The sequence below is a fragment of the Myotis daubentonii genome, chromosome 4, assembly GCF_963259705.1.
Source record: "Myotis daubentonii chromosome 4, mMyoDau2.1, whole genome shotgun sequence".
NCBI lineage: Eukaryota > Metazoa > Chordata > Mammalia > Chiroptera > Vespertilionidae > Myotis > Myotis daubentonii.
Window position 1 is genome coordinate 86,682,965 of NC_081843.1, and position 25,613 is coordinate 86,708,577.

The 25,613-nt window shown below is 38.1% G+C and overlaps 1 protein-coding gene across 7 annotated transcripts in view; it reads left to right on the top strand.

The window, feature by feature from the left end:
- Window positions 1-25,613, top strand: part of PDE4D (phosphodiesterase 4D) — a 657,725-nt gene that overhangs the window by 491,064 nt on the left and 141,048 nt on the right. The window contains exon 6 of one of the 7 annotated variants that reach the window (XM_059694586.1): window positions 21,925-22,167. The exons of 5 other annotated variants lie outside the window; for them this stretch is intronic. In XM_059694586.1, the coding sequence (XP_059550569.1) occupies window positions 21,925-22,136 (212 nt within the window). In that variant the 3' untranslated portion in view covers window positions 22,137-22,167. Of the gene's footprint in view, window positions 1-11,186; window positions 12,802-21,924; window positions 22,168-25,613 lie in introns of those variants that run through there. One more of the 7 variants, XM_059694589.1, reaches the window with a different exon arrangement.

Below are 25,613 nucleotides of genomic sequence, written 5' to 3' on the forward strand. Positions count from 1 at the left end.
GCTCCACTCCATATGTTCTTACCCTGAATATTCATAACTCCTTAAAAATGAATTTTTAATAGAACTCAGTCAGTTGGTAAGTAGAGCATTTAAAAAGTAAACTACTGAATAAGACTAGTCAAAATATGAGAAGAAACTTAATCTTGTATATTGTTCTCCTAAAGCACAAAGTGGTTCCTACAATCTAACAAAGGGGAAAAAACAACAACGCTATTTACCTGGAGCAATTATCTGGAATAGTCATTTAATACGCTGAGCTTATGAAAGAAAGGACACTCAGCATCTGTTTTATGGTGACAATAATGATAACACCATAACCTTATATAGGTCTGCCTCTTAAAACTGTGTGTATGTATGTAATAAAAACAAGTAGTGTATGTAATATAAAAAAAGATATAGATGTAGATATAGATGTGGATATAGGTATAGGTATAGATATAGATATAGATATAGATATAGATATAGATATAGATATAGATAGATATAGATAGATATAGATATATAGATGTAGATATAGTTGAAAGCAGGAGCCACATAAAGAAGGCAAAAGGGATCTAGATGAGAAATATATGTAGGGTCTGAGGACACACTGAACTAAAATGTGTTGGAACAGTACAAGGTGGATGATGGAGACCAAGCCTTTGCCACAGAAGTCTCACCCTCTTTATCAACCACTATCAGGCACTAGCTTCATTGGTTAGTTCTTTATTTTTTCTTTTAATGAGAGCAAAGATTGTGGCACCTCTTTAATAATTGCAGAGAATGAGTGCTCAGTATCTTCTTTAGGAATGTGATTGCAAAATGCTGAGTACACATTATGTTGAGTAGCTTTAATAAAAAATTAATAAAGTTTGTGTATGTGACTGGTTTATACATTGACTGTTTTGGAGATTTTTCTTGTTTTACTTTTATACTTAGTACATTTAATGACCTTCGAGTGTTTAAAAATTTTTAAGCCAAAGTAAATTACTTTTTAAAAAATCCCCTCCTTAAAAAGGCTTTTCAAGGAAAAACATTGAACTAAAAGAGTTGTTTAAGTGCATGGAGTTTGGCAAACTTGTTTTACCTTCCTATACTTTTATTTAGATAAGCTGAATTATACCCCATAATATGCAAAAGGACCAGATTTGATGGGCACTTGGCTGCTTCCATGTCTTGTCTATTGTTAATAACGCTGCAATGAACATAGGCTGCGTATATTCTTTTAAAGTAGTGTTTTGGGTGTCTTCAGATATATACCCAGAAGTAGAATCACTGAGTCATAAGACAGTTACAATTTAACTTTTTGAGGAACATCCATACTGTTTTCCATATTGGCTGCACCAATCTGCATTTCCACCAACAGTGCACTAGGGTTCCCTTTTCTCCACATCCTCACCCACACTTGTTAGTTGCTTTATTGTTGATAGCCATTCTGACAAGTGTGGGGTGGTGTCTCTTATGTTTTTAATTTGCATTTCTCTGATGATTAGTGGCATGGAGCATCTTTTTATATGTCTATTGGCCATCTGTATGTCCTCTTTGGAGAAGTATCTATTCAGGTCCTGTGCCCATTTTTAAATTGGATTGTTTGTTTTTTTGGTGTTGTTATATGAGGTCTTTATAAATTTTGGATATTAACCCCTTATTGGATGTATCATTAGTGAATATGTCCTCCCATTCAGTGGTTGTCTTTTCATTTTGTTGATGGTTTCCTTTGCTGTGCAAAAACTTTTCAGTTTGACATAGTCCCATTTGTTTATTGTTTGCCTTTGATTCCCTTGACCAAAGAGATATATCAGAAAAAAATATTGCTGAGAAATGTCAGAAATTAATTTAAGACATTTTTAGATATTGACTAATAATTAACAAAGGTAAATAGCTTTACCATTTTACACAGAATGTACGTAATGACAAACATGTAAGGATTTCTCAGGTCTCAGTGGTCTGTTTACCTCTTTTTACCTAGAAAAAGGTACTAATGCCCTGCTGGTGTGGCTCAGTGGTTGAGTGTCAACCTATGAACCAGGAGGTCATGGTCCAATTCCCAGTCAGGGCACATGCCTGGGTTGTGGGCTCGATCTCCAGTAGGGGGCGTGCAGGAGGCAGCCAATCAATGATTCTCTCTCATCATTGATGTTTCTGTCTCTCTCATGCTCTCTCTTCCTCTCTGAAATCAATAAAAATATTTTTTAAAGAAAAAGGTACTCTGGAGGGGTAGGGTGAGGGCAAGTGCCAGTGGGTAGGGGAGGCCAGGGGAAGGTCAATTGGGGGTTGGAGGGGGGGAGGGAAGGAGACATATATACTACTATCTGTAATACTTTAAACAACAAAATAAAATTAAAAAAGAGAAAAAATGTACTAATGAGACACTGCCTAGTGTATTTCAACATTAGGGTCCCACAGTAAAAAACTGATTGTATTTTCAAATAATAATATCCTTTAAATAGGGCAGTACTCTATCTATTGATTATTGAGCCTATGACATGACTGCTCTATTATCCTCCAACGTCAGAAAAACTTCCATGAAAATAGAGGATCCTAATGTTACTAAAGTTCATGTCAGCCAGTATTCCTTCCCCATTACCCTGACTTAAAATAAGGGCCTTATTTCCTAAACCTGCCTGATCAAGGGATGCTTGAAAACAAACATAGAAAGACAGATTTCCAGGCAGTCCAGAAGAGAATCTTTGGGCAAGGCTCAGAGTGTATATTATTAACAAGTTCTCCCAGGTGAACCATGATCGGCCACATTTGGGAGTATAATAGAATATTGAATAAAGTAGATGAGAGTACTGCCGTGTACAGAGTTGCCATTGAATCGCTGGTACTTTGTTGGAAAATCACTGTTTAGGGTAGGCAAGATAATGTGGGAAGTGTTCTGCAATTAGTGGAAGAGAATACAAGGTGATATTATTATCTGTGCAATGCTCGTCATCATGGTCGTCATCATCTGAGCCGGCATTGCTGTTATCTCTCAAAGTGTACACAAGATTTTAGTTAGAGCAGCTTGCTGCTCTCCTGGAAGAAAATGAAGTATCGTGTCCATGTTTGTGTATGGGGGTGGGAGTGAGTTTGGGAAATGTTAGGTTTAGTAACTGTGTTCTTTTTGTCTTCTTAGACACATTACCAAGTCTCCTTGTTTAAAACAAAAAAAACAACAACAAAAGCTGCATTCTTAAGTTACTCCCTTTATCCACGAAGTGCTTTCCATCTATGTATGCCTTGTAAGATATTCTAGGTATACTCAGAAATATAAGACTATGATGGGGCAAAACAATGAAAATTCCTTTGGGTCCTATTTCCCAAATGTTACTGGTTAAATGTTGTCCTGAATTGTTTAATTCTATGAATAAATGGGAAGTTCACTCACAGCATCCTTTCTTCTACTTTCTCAGAGAATACTTTAAAAATTGGTTGGACATATTATTAATATTAATATTAACAAAAAGTAACATTTTCTGATATTTGATATGTACTAAAGACTACCTACATAATCTCTTTTTTTTAGATGTGATACTTTGTTCTGCTTTTATTTTATTTTTTAAATATATCTTTATTGATTTCAGAGAGGAAGGGAGAGGGATAGATAGAAACATCAATGATGAGAGAGAATCATGGATCAGTTGTCTCCTGCACGCCCCACACTGGGGATTGAGCCCACAACCTGGGCATGTGCCCTGACGGGGAATCAAACTGTAACCTCCTGGTGAGGCTAGTGTGTCAGAAGGCTGAGGGTAAAGCAGCGTTTAAACCTGTGCACTCACCTGGCCTCCAGGACCACTCACTGCTAACCCTGAACTACCAGTTTCCATCCAGTGGTGATGTTCATCATCTGTGTTTGGTCTTACCATAGGCTCTTCATCTCTGTTCTGTTTTTCTTGGGTACCATTTCTAGTGATGAAATTCCCAGCTCTCTACTCCCTAACTATCTCCTCTAGGTATTTCTGATGTCTATATAGCTAGCGATTTTGAGTGTGCCATCTTCTCTCTCTTTTTTGTGGTTCTTTTTTGGCACTGTTGGCACTCTTGACATATTTCTAGGTCACTGTATTCTATGAGCCTGGCAACACAAATGGGTGCTTATGACCTTTTCCTGCTGTGTTTCTGACATTTGCATATTGCCCACTGAATTGACCCTCCTGAGTTGGCTTCTTCATTTATTCCGTCTCCAGCAACGTGAAAGACTATGCTTCGACTCTGAGGACCCAATGAAGCATAAAACACCTCCACTAGGCTTGAGAACCATTATTCTAGAGGTTCATGGAATTTAGAAAGAGAAAATGTGTTCTACTAAATGTCAAAAAGCATTAAGTAAATAGAAAACAGAGGGTTCATAAATGAATGAGTAAATGAGTAGATAAAATAAGGGAAGCAGGAAGAAATGGGATAGAGTAGGGTCTTTTTTCTAGAGGATGCGGGAAGCTGTCTACACTGGTTTTAGCTTAGAGACTGGAAAGGGACTGGGGAACCAATTCGGGAACATAGGGAAAGTTTACCAGCATGAGAAAGTAGAGGACTGAGAATAGTGAAAGAACTAATATTTTCCAATCACCAAGGAGGGACATAGAAAAAGACAGGTAGGTTGTGGAATAGGTGAGTTGCCCCTTAAGTCTTTGTGCACTGGCTGCGCTATTTAACTGAAATTATATATAAAATAGCCCTAGGTTTACTCTTCCTGAAGGTTGTTTTTTTTTAATCCAAACTGTTGTAAGTTTGATTTGCTTGATGTTGTATACGTCAGAACCTATGTAGAGGAGGAAGAGCAGGGCTTGGAAGTCAGGAGATCTGGGTTTTGTTGTTGGCTCTCTGCTCACCCACTTTGTGACCTTAGACAAGTTACTCTATGTCCTGAGTCTTTTCCGTTAAAATGAGGTGAATAATAATAAAAATACCTTTCTAATTCTGAGGAATTACATTATATAATCTGTATTAAAAAAAACTAGGCACAATGTCTGGTAATAATAAACATTAGCTTTTGTTAATAGGTAGGTGAAAAGTGCTTTATATTTTGATAAGCATTATAAAACTTTCAATAGGTTATTGTGTTATTAAATTATTTTTACGCTCAAAGTACTCCTGTTTGTAAACTGTATTTCTTAGCCCTGTTGCCCTTGCTGAAAGCATTCTGGAAATGGCCTTAGAGGCAACTTACATGCCATACAAGAAAAAAACATCTCATTGGCTTACTATAACACTTCACTTTTGACCAAAAATATTATTTTCAATATGCTTATCAACCTTAGTCACCAAACAGGATGTTGGATTACCCAGAGTGAGGCTAATTCTAGGAATGAATCCGTTCCATGGGGTAAGACTTTTGAGGCACTTGAAAGAAGTATAACATGGACTCGGAAGGCAATTCCAAGAGTGTCCTAGGATTGTTAGAGTTATGGCAACATATGGACTAAATATATACATCTTCCCAGGTGACACTGTGAAGGAGAGAGCTTCATCTGCAGTTTCATGGTTGGTCTGAATGCTAATCAGTTTGTGGGGGGAATGGTCTGTAGGAATATTTTTTTTTCCTTTAGCCACACCTCAGAATGTTTGTTTCTACAGACCCTCACCATCAGGTTCTATTTACAGAAGTGCTGGGGTGCCGGAGATGAAGGAGAAGGCCAGTATGTCCAAGCCCTCACCATTTCAACAGAAAGGGCAGCAGAGGAAATTAGCCTGGCATTTTGTCACACATTATCTCTCACTGAGTCTGTTAAATTATGACTGGGCACAGCACCCTGTTCTTTGAGGATTCCCTATCATTCTCTCCAAGGCTTGCTCATCACCTTTACTTAGATAATGGTCTATCAGCAATGATCCCCTGATTACAGGATCAAAACCAGCTCTGCTAACATAAGCAAAATGGAATTTAATGGGAAAATATTGGAAAAATTTCCAGTTATCTGAGAATTAGTGGAGATGCTGAGGGTCAGAGTCTATGAATCTTTAGAGAACCAGAAAGGCAAAAATTAAGGGGAAAGCCTCATAGTAGGAGCAATCTAGTGATCCCTGCAATTGTTTTTAATCTCTTTGTTAATTTGTTTAAGAGCCAAATTCCAATGAAGGGGTGTAATGTGTCTAGTTTGGGTTTTAGGTCCTGGCTAAAGGAGAGCAGGGCTCCTGGCTGTTCTGCCAGACTGTATAACATAATGTAGTAGCAAGAGCCTAAATTATGGGGCCAGATTATGTGCACTCACATTCTAGCTCTGCCACTTACAGATATTTCTGCTTAATTCATTTAAACTTTCAGAATCCTCAAGTCCCTTGTTTTTGAAGTGGACATAATAATAGTAACTATCTCATAGGAGTTCATGAATATCATTTGTGAGGATATATGAAAAACTAAGCACAATACACGACACAGAGTAAGCACTTGATCATTGTGGGCTCTGCTATTATTAGAATTATCCAATGGAGATGCCAAGTAATTTCCTGAAAGAAACTAGGGTGCTGTTAAAAAGAGGAAATAAATACTGAAGAGCCAAAAATAATTATGGGTTATAGTGAGATAAGAGGGTTGGCCTCACTACACTATTTATTTTGCTAATGTATTTCTCAGTAAACTGCTCTTTGTGATATTAATTTCTTAGGGATGCTGGATGGCACCTGTTCATTACTGTATCCCTTTGAACTCAGTTCCAAATCACAAAAATGATTTGACTGCCTGATTATTTGATCCACACACATTTGTTGATTACTCCCTTATGCTTAGTTCTACACCAGGTGCCATAACTATGGCTTCTGATTTACTTACAAATATAGGAATCAAAGCAAAGAATAATTTGCACTCCTATCGTCTTCATTTAATAGTAATATAAATGGTCTTCATTTAATAGTAATATAAATGGTGCTCTAATATAGAGGTCGCAACCAGTGGTCCGCGGACCACTGATGGTCTGTGAGGTCCAAAAGGTTGGCGACCACTGCATAAGTCACTACCTAATTAGATTTTCTTTAAGGAATACAGAATAATAGAAAAAGACGGATTTTTTGGAAGCCTCTCAACTTTCTGAGAAGAACATATAAGTAGCCCCCCCACCCAGTATGTGAATGAGTTGGGTTTTTAAATTCATGTGGTGGTTCACTGAATATTCACACACTGGCATTCATCAAAGGCCCCTTAGAACCGTCGTATACCTCCATTCCAGGAATGCGCAGGTTTCTAAAGGAGAAAGAACCTGAAGGAGAGGTCCCAAGAAAAGGCATTTAGATTTATCAATGGGGTGAGATGGATTTAAGTCTCTGAAGATCAATGGAAGTTCACTGTCAAACACTTGGCAACCTACTCACTTGGAAAGTCTGTCATTGTAAGGAGGACGGCCCAATCCCAAGGTTCCCATGGGACCCAGAATGAGTGGCCCACACTGGGGCAGAGCTGGTCTGGTAGGACCTCGCTGCCCCTACAGGTGCTGCCTACAGAGCCACGAAGGCGCTGACCTGACCACTGAACTCCCCACCCGATGCTCTGAACAAACTTCTTAAACCACAGCTGTAGCAGGCCCTGGCCTCTGCCTCTGTATCTGTCACCTCAGCCCTGAGCAGACCTAGCCATCTCTGGCCTGAGCACCATCCTCACCATGTTGTGTCACCCAATGCAAGGGAAGGCTTTATTGACTTGAAATTGAAAGTAGAGCCAACCTTAGTGTTAGTTTTGTGAAAAGGTCCATGTCTTTTCGCAGGGGAGTAGGTAGGCATTCTAAGAGGGTGAGCTTTGAATTCACTAAATCAGTACAGAGAATCCTGACTCTTCCCCTTGTTAGCCATTTGAGTTTGGACAGGCTCATCTCTGAACCTCAGTTTTCTCATCTGTAAAATGTAGGTAGTAACAAAACTCTTTCAGAGGGTCATTATAAGGGCCAAGTGAGATGAATAAACACCAAGCCTAGTAGTATCTGGTGCACAGTAGGAACTAAGAAAATAAATTCTAATTCTTTAATAAACCTTTTGTTCCTTGAGTGTACTATGACACTCTCATCAGTGAGTTTTAGAGACAAATGCATCATCTTTAGAGTTGGAAGCCTGACATAAGGAAGAATGAAGGAAAGACAACTAAATTTCTCTTAACATTGTTTTCCTTGACTAATGTGTCTTCTATTGTCTGTGTTCCCAAGAAACTAGCTACGCCTGCAAAAATGTCTGCCTGGTTCCACGTCAGTTCTTTTCTCCATGTTTAAATTCCTAATTGTGCACACAATCTTAGTCACCATATTTTCATGTGCAAGCAATTAAGACTCATTTCACAGCCCTCCCTCTGGAAGGTTTTGTTCTCCATCTGCCACAAATCAGATTCCTTAGGAACATGTTTGATTTTGAAACAATGTGGAAGCACTGTTCATTTTGTTCGAATTTCACTTATGTACCATTTTTTAAAGTGATGTAAATGGACAGCCACAAAAAGCACAGCAGCTGGTCAAAACAAGACATCAAAGAAACCATTGAAATGGGGTTAAAAAATTATAAAAAACTAATATTCTAGGACAAAGCCAAATAAAAACCTAGTCTGATAAACATTCCTCAGAAACATTTTGCTTATAACAAATATTTGCTTTACAAGAGATTTAAATATGGGAAAATAGGAATGCTCCCGTTTCCACTCTGAACCTTAGTGGTCTTGAGCTCATGAAAATGTGAAGAAAAGGAGTGAATGAAGCCAGGAGAAAAACAGAAAAAGATTAGTTTTGTAAGATTTTTTGGAGAAAACATGGTACTTGGCTACACATTTGAATAATAATAACCAAAAGAATCAAACAGAATTGCATGACATATTTTGTTCATTTAAAAATCAATTAGATTTTTAAAGTCCATTTAACTTTGTCCAATGAGCTCCCTTACTTTAGAACATCAAATAAAAGCTAATGCTTGGGGAGGGTGCGAATTATTTGTTTCTGAACACAAATTAAGTGTCTGCAAACTGCTAACTAAAATACAGCAAAAATTTAAAAAAGAAAAGAATTAGCTTCCCTTAAAGATTTTCCAACTTAAATGTCACTATTTGCAGATATAACTTGCAGAAAGCAGTTTTCTCTGCTTAAATTTTCATATACATATATATATGAAAATTTACATATATATACATATCTATATATCTATATATATATATTGATTTCAGAGAGGAAGGGAGAGGGAGAGAGAGATAGAAACATCAATGATGAGAGAGAATCATTGATCAGCTGCCTCCTGCATGCCCCCCACTGGGGATTGCACATACTCCCATTGGGGATTGAGCCCAAAACCCAGGCATGTGCCCTTGACTGGAATCGAACCTGGGACCCTTTAGTCCGCAGGCTGACGCTCTATCCACTGAGCCAAACCGGCCAGGGCTCTGCTTAAATCTTCCATTGCTTGGCGACTTCAAACAAACCACCAGCACAGTCAATGCAGTAAATCCCCATTTATATATCAATTGGATATTGTGTCCTCTAGCTTTCTAAGGCTTTACAAGTGGAATTGTTTTGATATCATTTAATGGAAGGGTCTGTAAAGTTTAAAGGATTGTTATTTTGGGCAGTCACACATACACATTTAAAATGTATTTGTGCAAAGGTAGCCCAATCTGCTTCCAGATCAGACCTTCAAAGAAGGGTAGATACTGTGTGTCCTTGCAAAGAAGTACAGCACCTCTAGAAAGAAGATCAGAGAAAATGTTAGCACCCCTTTGCTGGAGATCCAATGCAAGAAGCAGAAGGTCTTGGGGAAGAAATGGCCCCTAAGAATTCACAAATCATTGTTCAATAAATGAAGGGAGAAAATGGAAATGGAAGGGATCATACTTTTCACTAACAGTGACTTTATTAAAAGACAACTATTTTTTGAAGAGCAGCTAAGCTCAGAAATCACAGGCATATGATGTCTGCCATTAAAGGAATTAGTTCCATTGTAGGGTGTAATTAAGAGTCAAATGAATGGTGTGCTAAGCATTTAGAGTAGTGGTTCACAAATGTGTCTGTTTATTGGAATTACCTGGGAAGCTTTCTAAAAATTTCAAAGAGTGAAGGAAGAAAACATTAAAAGGTCAGAGACCAGTTAGAGGACAATAGCAATGTCCAAGAATAAAATCTAATGACAGCCCTACACAAGCAAAATAGCTAGATATCTGGTACATGAGGAAGAGATGAAAGGCAGGTGGGTAGCAAGCATTTGGGAACTGCTAACTGAATGATTTCATTGAGTGGATGTAAAATGGTTCTGACAATCTCTGAAACCTTAAATCCTTGGTATTTGATGTAGTACATATAGGATTATATATAGGATAAAAATATGTCAATACCTGGATTCCAGTGTGAAATATAAGGCTGGATTATCTCCATGCCTATATTACCTATATTTTATTTAAGGAGAGAGTGTCCCATGTGTGAAATATTCTAGAAAACCAAGGTTCTTATTTTGACAGTTTGGAATGAAAATTTTGAAAGGTATTCTCTTCCTTAACCTCGTAAAGCTGGGCACTGAATGTCATTCTGGTGGTCATCACCACTCACATCCACGTTTCTAGTTCTCTGCCGTTCACAGGCGCCCCCAGGAGGTGATGGTGCATGATTTATTTCCCCAACAGTAAAGATCCCCAAATTTTGCTGCACTTTAATGTCTCATCTGCTCCTCCCAATCGTTACCTTTGATATTTTTAATGGATGGACCTGGCCTTAGCGGGATCCTTTCTGATCTGCTGCTTTTTTTTTTCTTTTTGGCAAATCAGATTACCAGGCCATTTCACTGAGTCTAAAAGAAGAGCAAATTAATTCAATAAAAGTGGGTTTGGGGATGATTTATATCTGAGGCAGGGCTTTAGAATTTTTAATGCATATGACAACTTTTAAAATGTTTTCCAATTATAGTTGCTGTACAATATTATATTAGTTTGAGATGTACAACATAGTGACTAGACATTTTTATAACTTACAAAGTGATCATCCCGATAAGTCCAGTATCCGTCTGACACCACACATGTTATTACAGTGTTATTGACTATATTCCCTATGCTGTACTTTATATCCCCATGACAGTTTTCATAACTGGCAATTTAAATGCCTTTACTGAACTGTTCTGGGGTTCTTTTCACCTATTTGCTGGTGTGGAATAGTATGAGTTCCTGGATAATTAGTCTCTGAATAAGTAGGTTGTTACCATTCTACTAGAGCTAATAAATTTAATATCGATTCCTCGTCAATCAGTCAACAAAAAACACTATACCTTCGTACTTTGGCTTTCAGGAAAATAGAAGTGAATACAACGTAGTCCCACCAATACGAACTTGGCAAGATAAAGAAAAAGATACCAAGCATCTTAGATAGCTTCAGGATTGTGCCACAGAGTCTAAGTGTCTAAAGAATTCAGAGGAGGCAAAGAGCAAATTCAGAAAATAAGCAATGATGGACCTGGAACATTTTCCAGATACTCTCGAGTTAGTTCCAAATCCTGCCTGGCCAGACTTTTGTACTGACACCGGTGTGTTAATGGATGATCACCACCTAGGCGCAGAGGCTCAGGATTGCTCCCAGCACCCCGCAAAGTGGCGGTTTTCATCCAAGGCCATTTGTTATTACAAAAGAGAGGTGATTACTTGTGATGTATTAGCATTCCTTCATTTTTGCATCTGGCACTGGGCTTATGAAATTTATAGGAAGAGCAATGACATCAGGGTTTGGGGACCAAAGCTATAATTCCAGCTCTGTCACTAACTTCCTGCTTAACCTTTGGTCAGTAACGTAACCTGATTTTTCTTCTATAAGATGAGGATATTGGATTAGATGATATGTAAGGATCCACCTAGCTCTTTCATAATGTTTAACTATTTTTTAATTCATGCTTTTGATGAATTGCCTTTATTTTCTTTAGTTATAATTCTCTAAGAAGTGGATAAAAGATACATTAAGTCAGTGTATGAATTCCACTTTTCCCAATGTGGATCTTTAGAAGATACCCTTGACACTTTTGCTATTTTGAGTTTTCAACAGAGAGTTAAAAGAAAATTCTGGCTCCTCTGGCTAGTCATCCTCTCCAGTTGGCAGAAGTCTTCACATGGACTTGATGGTTGCCTAGAGCAACAAAATATTAGTGACAGAAACATGTTCAGGGACTCAATTGTATAAGTGACTCAGAGCTGAGAGACCTTTTCCAGCTTGACTGGAGCCCATACTTAGCTAGAGTGGGTATCTGTCTATGCCTGTCTGCACTACGTACTCCTCCGACTTGGACGTAACTATTATTTTACTTACAAAAGCCAACTAACCTTGAAACCTACAGAGAGGAGTTCAATGTTCAGAAGCAATCTTTATCCAGCATATGTCCCACATGAAAGATCATCAGGACTGGTAAATATAAACAAGATGGGGAGGCCAATCCTAGGCTTTGAAGAGCATATACCAACAACTTTATGAGAACTCAGGAACTCAAAGCCAATTATATCTTTTTAATTAGGAGAACCCAGTGCTAAAGCTGCTCACAAAAATCAATACTCCTTTCTTTCTCTCTGTTGGAACCAGATACTCTCTAACTATGCTCTGAGTTAAAATGTGATTTTAAAAAAAAAAGGTTTTTCTATTTCTAAACCCTTTAAATACTGAGGTCATCCCCTCAGTTCCATCAGTCTGGCTCCATTACACCAATTACTCCAGCTTGTTAAGGAAGTTATTAGCATCCCGGAGTCACCTCTTGTGCTTCTAGTCAGTGTTGCCTGGAGCAAGAATTAGACGGCGAAGTATTAGTGAAGTCTCCTTACTTGAAGTCCTCTCTCTTCAGCTATTTAACTAGATTCCATCTTAATTATGAGTTTGGTTGGTGTTTTATTACTTTATTTTATTTTATTATTTTATTGTTTAAGGTATTACAAATAGTAGTACATATGTCTCCTTCCGCCCCCACCCCCGCCACTGACCTCCCCCTGGCCTCCCTTACCCCCCACACACACTTGCCCTTGTGTCCCTGCTCCCACTGTCTTGCGTCTGTTGGTTGTGCGTATATGCATGCATGCAAGTCCTTCGGTTGATCTCTTACTCCCCCAACCCTCCCCTACTTTCCTGCTGTAGTTTGACAGTCTGTTCAATGCTTCTTTGCCTCTGTGTATTTTTGTACAACAGTTTGTAATGTTCTTTATTATCCATAAATGAGTGAGATCTGGCTGGTTGGTGTTGTTTTTATACCCAGAACACATTCTTCCCACTTGCACATGAACCAGGTCATTGTGATAATTACAATTAAACACCATTACTTTTTATCCTGATTGAATACTTCTTGAGAGTCATTATGATCAGAAACTTGCTATGAACATTGTGATTTATAAAAATTTTTTTGAGTGATTGGAAACATAGTCCTAAACTCAAATGGTTTACAACAGTAACCCTTATCTTCAAACCATAGCAGCTGTTAGGAAACAAGGCTTCAGGTCACTTGTTTGCAAATGTCTTTTTCCGTACAATCCTGGATGGAGTGGAACCCATATACATTACTTGACATGTGAAACACATGTGACCCTGGCAGATGATTCAGCTGCCCTTGAACACTACAGCTGTTAAGTCACTTTAAAACAACGCAATATAAGTGATTTACTAGGCTTTTATGCTGACTGAGGAGAATTCTGACCCTTCGGGGAGGGGGGCGGGGAGTATAAGACAAGGAAAATGTGCAGTCCTGGGTGTCAATGTTGTCATTAATTTTAATACGTTTCTTTATAAGAAGTGCAAAGAAGACTGACTGGTTGGTGTAACCGGCAAAAACAATAACATCCATGTGGCTTTGACTATTGTTTTCTGTCCAACCAAATCAAGAGCAATCTATAATCTCCTGGAAGATCAAAGCTCCTTTGGTCACTATCAAATATTTTCTCTGCGTGTGCATGACATGATGGAGGGTTAACATTCTCTTCCAAGGTGGCCGTGTAAGTGCTCCAGTTGCTATGTAGACACTAATAGCTAGAATTTAGTAAAAGACCTGAAATTTATGCTTTAATCAAGACAGAAGTTTCTTTCTCTTTTCTAGAAAACAGACCCAGAGTGGGCAGTCCAGAGCTGGTATGGCTGCTCTAAGATCATTAGAATCCCACAGCTACTGGGTGGAGATAATTCCTTCATCATCCCTAGATTATGGGCTTTGCCTTCATGTTCAAGACGACTCTGAGCCCTCTAGCCATCACACATAAATTTCCAGCAGCAGGATGGAGGAAGAGAGGAAAAATAGCACAGCCCCTCCTTTTGAAAGAGTCTTCCCAAAAATCCCACATAATGCTTCTGTTTTACATCTCCTTGACTCAAATTTACCCATATGCCATGTTTAGCTGCAAAGGAGATGGGTAAATAAAGCATGAGCCCCCCTCCTACCCTCTCCTTCTCGTTCTTGCCCACCCAGTTGGTCTCTCTCAAATTCTTTGCCATCCTGTTTTTCCTTATACATTTTGAGGAACACCCAACACTCAATCAAGTCATCTGCCTTCTCCACTTCTTTACCTGAACTTCTCAGGTGAGTGAGTAGGGTGATGAGGGGAATCCCACATCACTGACAAGCTAAAATTCCAATAAAGTCAAGATCACTCACCTCAACTGGACCCTCTGTCACTTGACACTTGATCCCTGCTTTGCTTTCTCTCAGACCTCTTGGTACCTATTCCAGACATTCTCCCCTTCTCAAGCCTCCTCACCCAGCATCTGCTCATCACCTTTTAGCAAATGATTTTACTTGTTGCTTAATGAAAAAACTCATTGTCAAGACTTTCTCAGCGCCTACATCCTCTGTTGCCTTTCATAACCATCCTTCTCTCTCTCCTTCCGGGCTCAGCAGATAATGTGTCCCTTTTCCTTTCTGTTCTAAGTTACCCCCTACATCTGTGCTTTTAATCCTATCTCCTGTCAGCACCTCCAGGTCGTTGGTTCACCTATTTTCCTTTCTTTTTCTCATATCTTCAATCTCTTCTTTTTTTTCTGGCTCTTTCCCTATTCAGGTCTCTCTCAATCTTAAAAACAATACAAAACAATAGTAAAGTTCAGTAACAGACCCTTTATTGATCCTTTAGCTAGTTCTCTGTCCTTCCCTTCTAAGTCAGATTGTCCCCCCTCCTCATCTCCCACGCACTCCTCAACCCTCACACCACTTCTGCTTTAGCTGCCCCGCCACTGTTCCCAATGAGCTCCTACTTGCTTTCTCCATCCTTGTCTTCCTCTGAAAGTCTCTCATTCGTTTACCCAGTAAATATTTATTCAACACATCTTTATTGAGAGCCATTCTCAACCAGGTGATCCTACTTTCTTCTTGCTTCCCCAAACACTCTTTCTCACCATCCTTCATGATCTGTCTTCTTAAACATAAGTACTCTGGAAGGTTATTTTTGACTCGTTGCTTTTTTTATTTGTGCACTCTCTAAATGCTTTTATGTGCTACAGTAGTTTTATTCCTAGCTTGTGAAGGAGATTCCTAAAACTCTATCTCTACTCAGACCTTTTCCCTGATTATCAGACTCATTCATACAAAAGTCCAATACTTGATAATATTCCATCATTTAAATACAATATATTCAAAGCTGGATTCACATATTTCTTTGAAAAATCTGTTTTTCCTTATTCTAGACTGAAACTTGGAGATCATATACCACGCCCTCAAATAAATAACTATATTTTTATTTTATTTTTGAAATACTTCTCAAATCTGTCCTCTTTTCCAACTCACCAATATTTCAGGCACTCACCAGCTTTTCCCTGCATTACAGAAGTAGTGCGTGAAATAGTGTTTTGGAAAATTCAGTTGCATTTTGCATTTTATAAAAAAAATTATATAGAATTTTTTTTAAAAATAGTGGAATATAAAACCACATCTATATTATCAATGATAAGTATTGTCTTATAAAATTATCACTACATACATATATAGATATTTTGCTTTAAAGATATATTTCTTACTATAAATAAATTTGAGAACCACTTTCTTAAATAGTACGCTCCTTAGTTCTGCCTTCCACAGTGCAACCAAATTGATCTAGTTGAACAATTAACCTGAAAATGTCACTTCCCTGTTTAAAACCCTTCTACGCCTCCCATCAGCCTCAGGATAAAATCTAACCTCCTTGCATTGGTACACAAGGTGCCTGCCCAGCTATGTATCACACATCTTCTCCGGAAACTCCCTACCCCCTGACTGTTTCAGTTGAAAACTTCTTCCACTCACATCAACCATGTTTCACAATTCTCTGCATGTGCTTGTTCTCTTCTCCCCATCTAGAACTCATTCCCTCTCTTAATTGCCCAGCTAATTTTACCTCATTCTTTGGTAAGGTGACACCTGAAATCCAAGCCCTCTCCCTTCCCAAGGCTGGGTCAGACCATCAGGCTCTTCTCCTCTGGTTTCATAGCCACATACCTACCTCTAACATAACTCTAATGAAATTGTTCTAGAAATTGTAGTCTATGCCTCTTCATTCTCAAACATGCTGCCCAATAATATGTCAGTCCTTTTGTTGTGTCTTCACAGTAGAATGTGTGATGCTACAACACCATCATGTTCAATTTGCATGTGTCCAATAGACCTAGAGTTGAGAAGGTCCTTATTTATCTCTTCTCAGAACTTTCTCAAATGAATACTAAGTAGAATATAGAAACAAAATATAGGGCAGTAGAAGCCAACATTGAACACTTTTTATCCTGAACAAAAAGGAAAGTGGTATAAAACTATGCCTCTTGCTCTGGCTGGTTTGGCTCGGTGGATAGAGTGTTGGCCTGCAGACTGAAGGGTCCCAGGTTAGATTCCCAGTCAAGGGCACATGCCCTGGTTGCCATCTCGATCCCCAGTAGGGCGTGTGCAGGAGTCAGCCGATCAATGATTCTCTCTCATCATTGATGTTTGTAGCTCTCTTTCTCTCTCCCTCTCCCTTCCTTTCTGAAATCAATAAGAATATCCCATATAATAAAAGGCTAATATGCAAATCAACCAAATAGCCGAATGACCAGGGGAGCACCGCTCAGCCAGAAGCCGGGGTACACGGCTGGCGAGCACAGCAGTGGTGGCAGGAGTCTCTCCCACCTCTGTGGCAGTCGGACATCCCCCAAGGGCTCCCAGACTGCTAGAGGGCGCAGGCTGGACTGAGGGACCCTCCCCTGCAATGCACAAATTTTGTGCACTGAGCCTCTAGTATTTAAAAAAATAAAAAAACTGTGCCTCTTAACCCCTTTGATAGAAGAGAATAACTTGAGAGCAGTGAATAATGCATAACCTTCTCCATATTGTCATACCTCTGAAACAGAATCAGGAAAATGTGAGAAGCAATACTATTACTGGCCTGTTTCGTTGGCCAATATTTTAAATAACTCACGTGGCCTTAAAAAGGACATGTTATTGTGAAAAGGATAAAATGCCTTTCCGTTTATTCTGAATGGTGTTTAAGGGTAGCCTTAAATGCCTAATGGTCTAGAAGGTTGGCCTCTTGTCCCACTGCGTCGGTGAGTCTGTGAGCACACTGTTTATCAGCTTTGTGGAAACGGTAGAGTGGCATGTGTGTGATCTGACAAGTCTTCACTTCCATGCCAAGTGTACTTTGCAGTGTTTCTGTGGTGAGTGTAATGAGTTAGTTTCCTTCTGATTTGGGCTTTGGTTTTATTCCTTCTCCCCAAAGTCAGAAAATATCTCTATGATATATTTCTCATACTTTTGCTACCCTTCCCCTCTATCTGTCTTTTTTCTTTTCTTGAGAGGGGAAGGGCAACTCTGTGTGCCTTCCTTTTATGCATTGGGCCAATTCTGTTGTGTGTTTTTATGGTCTTGGACCTAGAGCTGCTTCAGCACTCAACACTAACCCCTGGTCTGTGAGACTAATGAGAAATGCAAATTGACTTCAAGCAAGAGGAAGTGGTTTGTGTTGTGGAGAAAAACTTGGAAAGATACATCACCAAGAACACTAGGGGCTCTATTTTCCCTACTGTCTACAGCTGGGTTAACACATTTCAAAATAACCAGTGATTTTAGTTAATTCCATCAGTTGGGTAGACAGTACATTAAAGAGGAAGGGAAGATAAACAAATTATTTTTTGGATGACTGGTTTAACTTTAGCCTTTATCTTACTCATTTCCAGAGGATAGTTTTAATTCTTAAGGAAATGCAAACTACTATGTGTTAGTTGGCTACAAAAATACATTTTAAAAGGTATTCATGCCCAACACATGCTTATTTTCCTGTGTCATTAAAACAGAAATAATATAGTAGGCATAGAAACTTGTAATATAATATTGGAAAAGTAAGGCTAAAATTAATAGCAGAAATTCACTGCTCTCTTTTTTATTCTTCCATTATTTGAATATCTCTCCTTCCTACTTCTACCATCTTCTCCTTTTCTTTGCCCTTTTGTTTCTCTCTCTTTTAACCTGGGCAATAACACAAACTCTGTGCTAAGATTTGACACACATGATCATGTTTAATTCTCTCAACAACCTTGTAAGGCAGGTAGAATGACTATCACACAATTTTTAGGGAAGAAGAAACTGAGGCTCATAGTCAGTATTCTGAAAAGTTGTAGAGCTGAGATTCAAACCCTAGAAATAATATTTCAGATTCTACACCCTGAAAACAATACTCTATTGCTTCTCTCTCACTTCATCACAGTTCACTTTCGTTTTTCCCACATTCTCTCCTTTTTTCATGTTCTTTATTATACTCTGTCCCACTTTGCCTTTCCTTATTCCTCTGCCTTTTTCCCCCACCCTTTTCTCCCCCCTCTCTCCCTTATTTCTTGGTGATCTCAAATTCCCTATCTCCCATCCCTTTCCTTACCCTCTTTGCCCTACTAATTCCATATTCCCTAAACCTGCATCATTCTCCCCTCATATCTCCTCGTTCCTCACTGCACCATCTCCCAGGTCCAGATCCCATTTGTCATTTTTCATCTCTGCTTTCCAAACATCTGTTCCTCTAATATGGAAGTGGACCCCAGTTTTAAGCACCAGACAAGGCAAGGATATGTTCAAGGAGAGCCTATGTCACTCTGCTCCCATACACAAGGAGTTCCGTCTGTGATTATAAAGTGATTAAAAAGGCTATTTCCTTCCCACCAGACATCTCACAAATTGGGTTTTTGTTGAACTCCAGATGTTCTCTGGTGACTAGAAAAAGATAATGCCTCTCGCTATGATCACTATCAGGAAGTGAACTCCAGGCAGCAGATAAAAACCAACTCCAAAACTGCAAGATCAAAGAGAAGTAGAATTTCTATGTACAATTCAATTGCAGTAAACATTGAGGGATATTAGTGCTTTGAATAAAATTACATTTTACTCCAGTAACTATATTTTCACCCAGCCAGTACCAGAGAGTTTCATTTCCTTGAATCAAACCAATTTAGTGTCTTTTCCTAGAAACACTCTAAGAATTCCAGGAAAGGACTCCATCTTCCCAGGCTACTGGCAAAGAGTAAGCATCTTTTCTTCCAACATTAATTCACAAAGGCCCCTCATCAGCAAATAGAAACATTGCCCAGCAGATCAGCTTGGTTATTAGAAATAACTAAATCAAAATAAATGTCATTCTTACGTGGTTCTTGGGTATAAAAGTTTTGAGGAATCATCATAATTCTAGAGACCTGCAATTCATCTTTTGCTTGTAGGTTTGCATAGTGTCTTTCTTCAGATGTTGCCATTTGTTTGTTTCCATATCTGGGCTGTTTTCTGTACCCACTTCTGCTCTTCATAATCTCTGCTTTATCATTGTCCCAGTTTGTACATGGCTGGCCATAGCTTCTCTAGCCTAAATTTTACTTCAGACCATATAAGATAACTTTTTTTTTTTTACTTCTCCTGATACCAGTTAACTTATTTGCAATTTCTCAATTACAATTAAATGGAACCTACAAATTTACAGATGCAATTAGACAATTTTTTTATTCTATTTTTGTATTATCGGCCTTTGGCTACTGGTGAGTCTGTCAATTGCCTGCCTTTGGGTTCGATCTCTAGACCTGGTCTGTTTAACAATATGAACAGCACCTTTTTAACAAATAATTCCTTAGGGGCCTCCCATGTGCCTGACGTAAGCAAGGACCTTGGTCTGCAATGACGACTTGAAGAAGTATTATCCCTGTCCTTAGTCCCTGTAGTCTGGGGGCCAGGAGAAGGGAGAAATGAAGTGATCAAATACTCAGTACCAAATGTAAAACTCCAAACTGAAGAATGTGATATAAAGGAAAAACTCTATGAGGATGGCAGACCAGAAGAAGCCCAGTCTGCCCATGCTTCTGGAATCTTTGGGGGTTGGGAGGGAGGGACCTATGTCTAGCAGGCTGAAACTTCTGAGATTCCAGGGGCATATTGTCCCATCAAGAAGAATGAGGAAGTCTATGCCAAAAAGCCATTTCTTCTGTTGTGCTCAGTTGGTGATGATTCTTATGGAGACCCAGAACTCGAGCGGCAGCCATAGGCTTTTCTCCCTTCTCTTCTCCCACCCAGAGAAGGTCTCTTTGAAAGGCAGGCACAGGGCTCCTCTTTCTCCACTGACACAACTGTAACATCTTCCTCCCAGCTCTGAAGCTCTGCTTTTAGACCTCCCAGGAGGTAGGACTCTAGACTAATCCATTAAGTCGGCTAGAGTTTCAAAACGTTCACTCCCATTTGAAATGCCTGGGGACTCTTACACAGCTGCGGCTGTGCTAATTTCTGCACTTGCACTTTAAACCCGAAGAGTTGGGATTTCACCTGAAGACTTCCATGGAATTGCTTAGAAGGCACAATAAAGACATCCAGGTTTTTTAAAAATTATATGCTCATGAGTCTGTGTTCCTTTGCAAGATGTGCAGTGGTGGGGGGCTTCCTTTTGGACCTCTCTGCTGAGCCATTCTGAGTCATGACTGATCCCAAATCTGTTGACAAGGAAAATTTAAAGGCGATGGGGAGAGACAAAGTTGACTCTTGTCTTTTAACTAACCTGCACAATTATAGAGGGCCAACCTTAGAAACCTAACATGAAAAGCTTACGGACTGGTTTTTCAAAATCTGAAATTCTCTTGCATCCCCATTTCAATATTAGTCAAGGTCTTTACAACCTTTGTTTAGCCCTAGGCTGTAACTTGTGCCGGGAATTCCTACTCCAAGGTTCCCTTGTGGTATTTTTAATAGTGTTGTTTGATGCTGTAGCCAGCCTCTTGGTGGTTTGGGAGTTAAATGGAATACAGTGATGTGGTGTACTGTAATAGCTCTTGGAAGAATGTTAGGACAAATTAAAATCCAACTAAGATAGCACCTGAAGGAACCTGGCCCTTTAGTGAAAGAACGTAATACTCTAGAAAGGAAGGCCTGGCAATTGCTGCTGACCCTAAACGATTAAGAGGACATAGTGTCTATCAAGTTGAGTTGGAAATTGGTTTGGGATTTAAATGCAGAGTATTCACTTAGATTCACTGGTCATTTGCCCATCATTTCTTCTGTGTTTGCTTTTCTGACTAGTTAAAAGCCTGAGGATGTATGTTAATTTAAGAGAAAATGGTATTCTTAAAGTGTACTCTTAAAGAAAAGGGGAAGGAAATAATTCATACCGTTACTCGAAGCACCAAATTCTATGAGCTGGAGCTGGTGATGGCCAAGTTCAGTCATTGATCTCTACCATGACCAAAACAGGTCTGGCATCTCTTACACATAAACCTGATACCCAGGCCCATGCTGAGCAGAAGCATCACAGAATTCCACAACCTAATATTAGTCAGCTTTTCCTTTAGACAATAGTTAAACATCATTGATGTATTGGAATCACATGTGGTTTTAGAGTAATAGAAATATTTTTCTGCTATTTAAAACAAAACCAATTCTTTAAAATATATTTGTACAGTTATACTATATACAAATTACATATATATATATGGTGTCCCAAAATTCACGCAAGATTTGAATTTTGCGTGAGCATTAACAACAACAAATAAAAGCCTAATTTTACTTGGTTTATTGAATCAGATTCTAATATCGGTTGCCCTTTGATTTCAATCCCTTCAATTTGATAAGCATTACCAAGTACCAATTATGGCCCAGGAGCAAGGACAATGAAGACCAATGAAGACCACGGCTTTGCGTATGTGCCAGCAAAGCCGTGGAGGCCATTTACCCGATGTGCTATTCCATACGTATCCCTATACTGTATACTTTATGAATCAATAAAAAATTTACAATTTTTAATTATAAACCTGTGTTTTCTATCAAAATTACTTCTTGCGTGAATTTTGGGACACGCTATAGATATGTATATGTATTTTGGTTCTGGCAAATGTTATTTCCAATATATTTTTATAATGGTCCAATGAATAATCTATCATCTATGGAGTACCTTTTAGAAAGTCTTCATTGGTTATAGATTTATTCCAGGACGAGCAAGTTATATGTAAAATACAATTCATACCCATTAAAATAGTAACAGATATCTTGTACTGAGTGTGTACTATGCCAAATGCTCAGCTAAGCTTTCTACTTGCATTGTTTTTTCAGCTTCTCTATTCCATGTGACTCAGATGTGTCATTACTCTTACGATACAGATAAGAACAAGAGGCTTAGAGAAGAAGAATAAATTGAGATTTTAGGTAAATTTGAGGAGTTACAGTAAAAAGAAAAAAGAAAAGTCTCCTTCAGCTCTTAGACGTGTGTTTCTTTCCCACTTTTCCAATATAATTTTTCTCCTTTACCCTCAACAGAAAGTGTCACACAGCCTGTACATTGTAGAACCGGGATCTAAAGTCACTGCCATCAAAATCCCAACAAAGTAAAAGTCAACAATTTAGGAAAATATATTTTTTTCTAATTAAAAATACCTCCATTAGTGACATGACTAAAAAAATCACCAAGAAAGATTATTGGCTTGAGTAGCAAATTCCTCTACTAAGAAACACTGGAAATAACTCAGATATAAATAATGAAAGTTGCTGCTGAATTAGAAGGACGTTCAAAAATTTCCTCATACCAATAAATTATACTTTGGTGGCCTAATATAATTTAGTGTGGGTGATATTCATAGCTGGTTCTCTTACTTGAATATTAGGGAGCCTACTGAATAGGAAGATCAAGAGAAAGCTATTCAAATAATAGAATTTTATGGGAAAAATAACTTAAATATTGTATCTGACTTGACATTGTTGGAGAGAAACAGAAATTTTGACAAAAGAACCAATGACAGGAAATGTAGTTACTAGGTTAAAGCTCTTGAGTTTACTTATAAATACTTGTAAATCAAATTTATAATTGTGTAGACAAAAACAGGGCCTTAAGAAGTTATAAATGCCATTTATTTAGAGATGTGTTAAAGGACTAGGGATTCAAATAGAGTCAAAACTTGTGATCTTCACGGATCAACTTCAAGATGAGATTGTCAATCACTCATAATGCATTCCAAGTTAGCCAATTCAGCCCTACCACTGCCCACCTCATTGATAAATGTAGGCAATTTTGACACACAATAAATTTTATTCATTTATTTAAAGCTGACTTCGACATTATTTGAGTTTTAAAAAGAAAGTCTCCCTAGTTCAGTGATGGCGAACCTATGACACACGTGTCACCTCTGAACTCATTTTTTTGGTTGATTTTTCTTTGTTAAATGGCATTTAAATATTTAAAATAAATATCAAAAATATAAATCTTTCTGGTTGCAAATATCAAAAAATTTCTATATGTGACACGGCACCAGAGTTAAGTTAGGGTTTTTCAAAATACTGACACGCCGAGCTCAAAAGGTTCACCATCACTGCCCTAGTTCAACTGAAAACTCTTCATAAGTATTTCTTTTCTGCTTTGTAAATATAATTTTTGTCTTCTGATTTCAACTATACCATAGAATTTACTTCTTTTTCATTTTAGGAAATATTTAAAACGAAAGTTGCAAAGACACTTAATATTTAAAATTTACATGAAACTGCTATGAATTCTTACCTAATGACATTATGGACAGAGATACAAAGAGTTGTTCAAGGAGAGGATAGTTCTGACTTGAATATACTTTTTTTTGGCATTTCTATTTATTTTATTAAGATAAAAATTTTTATTTGGGGAAATAAAGCAATAAGTAATTGTTTTCTGCAGTTTTTCTGTAGAGGGCCTGTTCCAATTACATTATAAATTTAAGTCCTACTGTTCTGCTCTCTGTGTAATCTAAATAAGAAGAACTTCTTCAAATCCAATTTGGAAATTAAAGTATCGAAACTTTTTCAACAATTTGCACTGGACTGTATTATTTGATTTGGAAGAAATTGAATCAGACCATTTTCATTTCTTGATGAAACAACTAACTCATTTAACTCCCTTTAAAGAAATTACTTCAGTGGCTTAAAAAGTGTTACATTTTCAATCTACATGACCGAAAGTAATTATCCCTCATATCTAGAATTTTCTTTATAATTGAAAATATTTTAAATAAATAATAGATTCTCATACTTCAAAGTTCAAAACATGTTCTCAAAGGATCAAATATTAGGTTTCCTGTGTATTGTGTAAACACATTTTTTGCATATGCAAGCATAATAGATGTTCTCTAGCAACCTTTTTAAAACATAACGAAAAGTGTCTACCCTGATTAAGTTAGTATTTTTTTTTAAATATATATTTTATTGATTTTTTACAGAGAGGAAGGGAGAGAGATAGAGAGTTAGAAACATCGATGAGAGAGAAACATCGATCAGCTGCCTCTTGCACATCTCCTACTGGGGATATGCCCGCAACCCAGGTACATGCCCTTGACCGGAATCGAACCTGGGACCTTTCAGTCCGCAGGCCGACGCTCTATCCACTGAGCCAAACCGGTTTTGGCTAGTATTTTATTTATTAAATATATTTTTTGTTGATAGTATTACAGATATCTTCCATTTCCCTCCCTTTCCCTTCCTCCTCCCAGCCCCTACCCAACCCCCGTCTTCACTACCCTATTGCCTGTGTCCAATGGGCTATGCGTTTAAGTATATAAGTTCTTTGGTTTATCCCTTCTCGTCCCCTCAATGCTGCATCAAGGTATTTGGTTAATATTTTCAAAGTTCTTTATAGGGAAAGAAAAGCTTCCTGAAGTTTTGTTTTTTGTAGGGTTTTTTTTTCAGAATTTTAAAAAATAAGAACAAGATTTTGTTTTATTTAAACCTTTTAAGCTTGTCTTCAGACATACATTTTAAATTTTTCTTAACTGTTTGTAAACATATTTATATTCATTATATATACTGCATAATTCACCTGGACATGGAATTATTAAATGAAATTATCAATTTTCAATTATGGCTTGATCAAATTAGATATAAGGTATCTTTTACCCTTTGCATCTCTGGCATAGTTTTTCTTTATTAGTTCAGTAGATTTCATATCTCTACAAAGGAGCTGTACATTCTTTGTAGGAGAATGTAAAATTGCATTTAAAATTCATTCATTAGGAATCTGTTTTTCTAAAATCGTACGGGGAAGATGGGTGTACATTTTTAGTAACCCGAGCTGATCAATCAAAGCAGCCCCCTGCTCTCCATGCGCTGCAAGCATGATTCCAGAGAAGCGCTGAGAATGGGAAGGATGATCAGGAATTTCAGCGTCTGCCGAATTGGGGTTTAATTCCACCTCCCCAACTTAGTTACTTGGTGAATTCAGGCAAATCACTACATACCCATTAGCCTCATTTCTATCATCTGTCCCATAGAATGGTGATAATACCATGTCTCATTGCAAAGATTAAATGAGA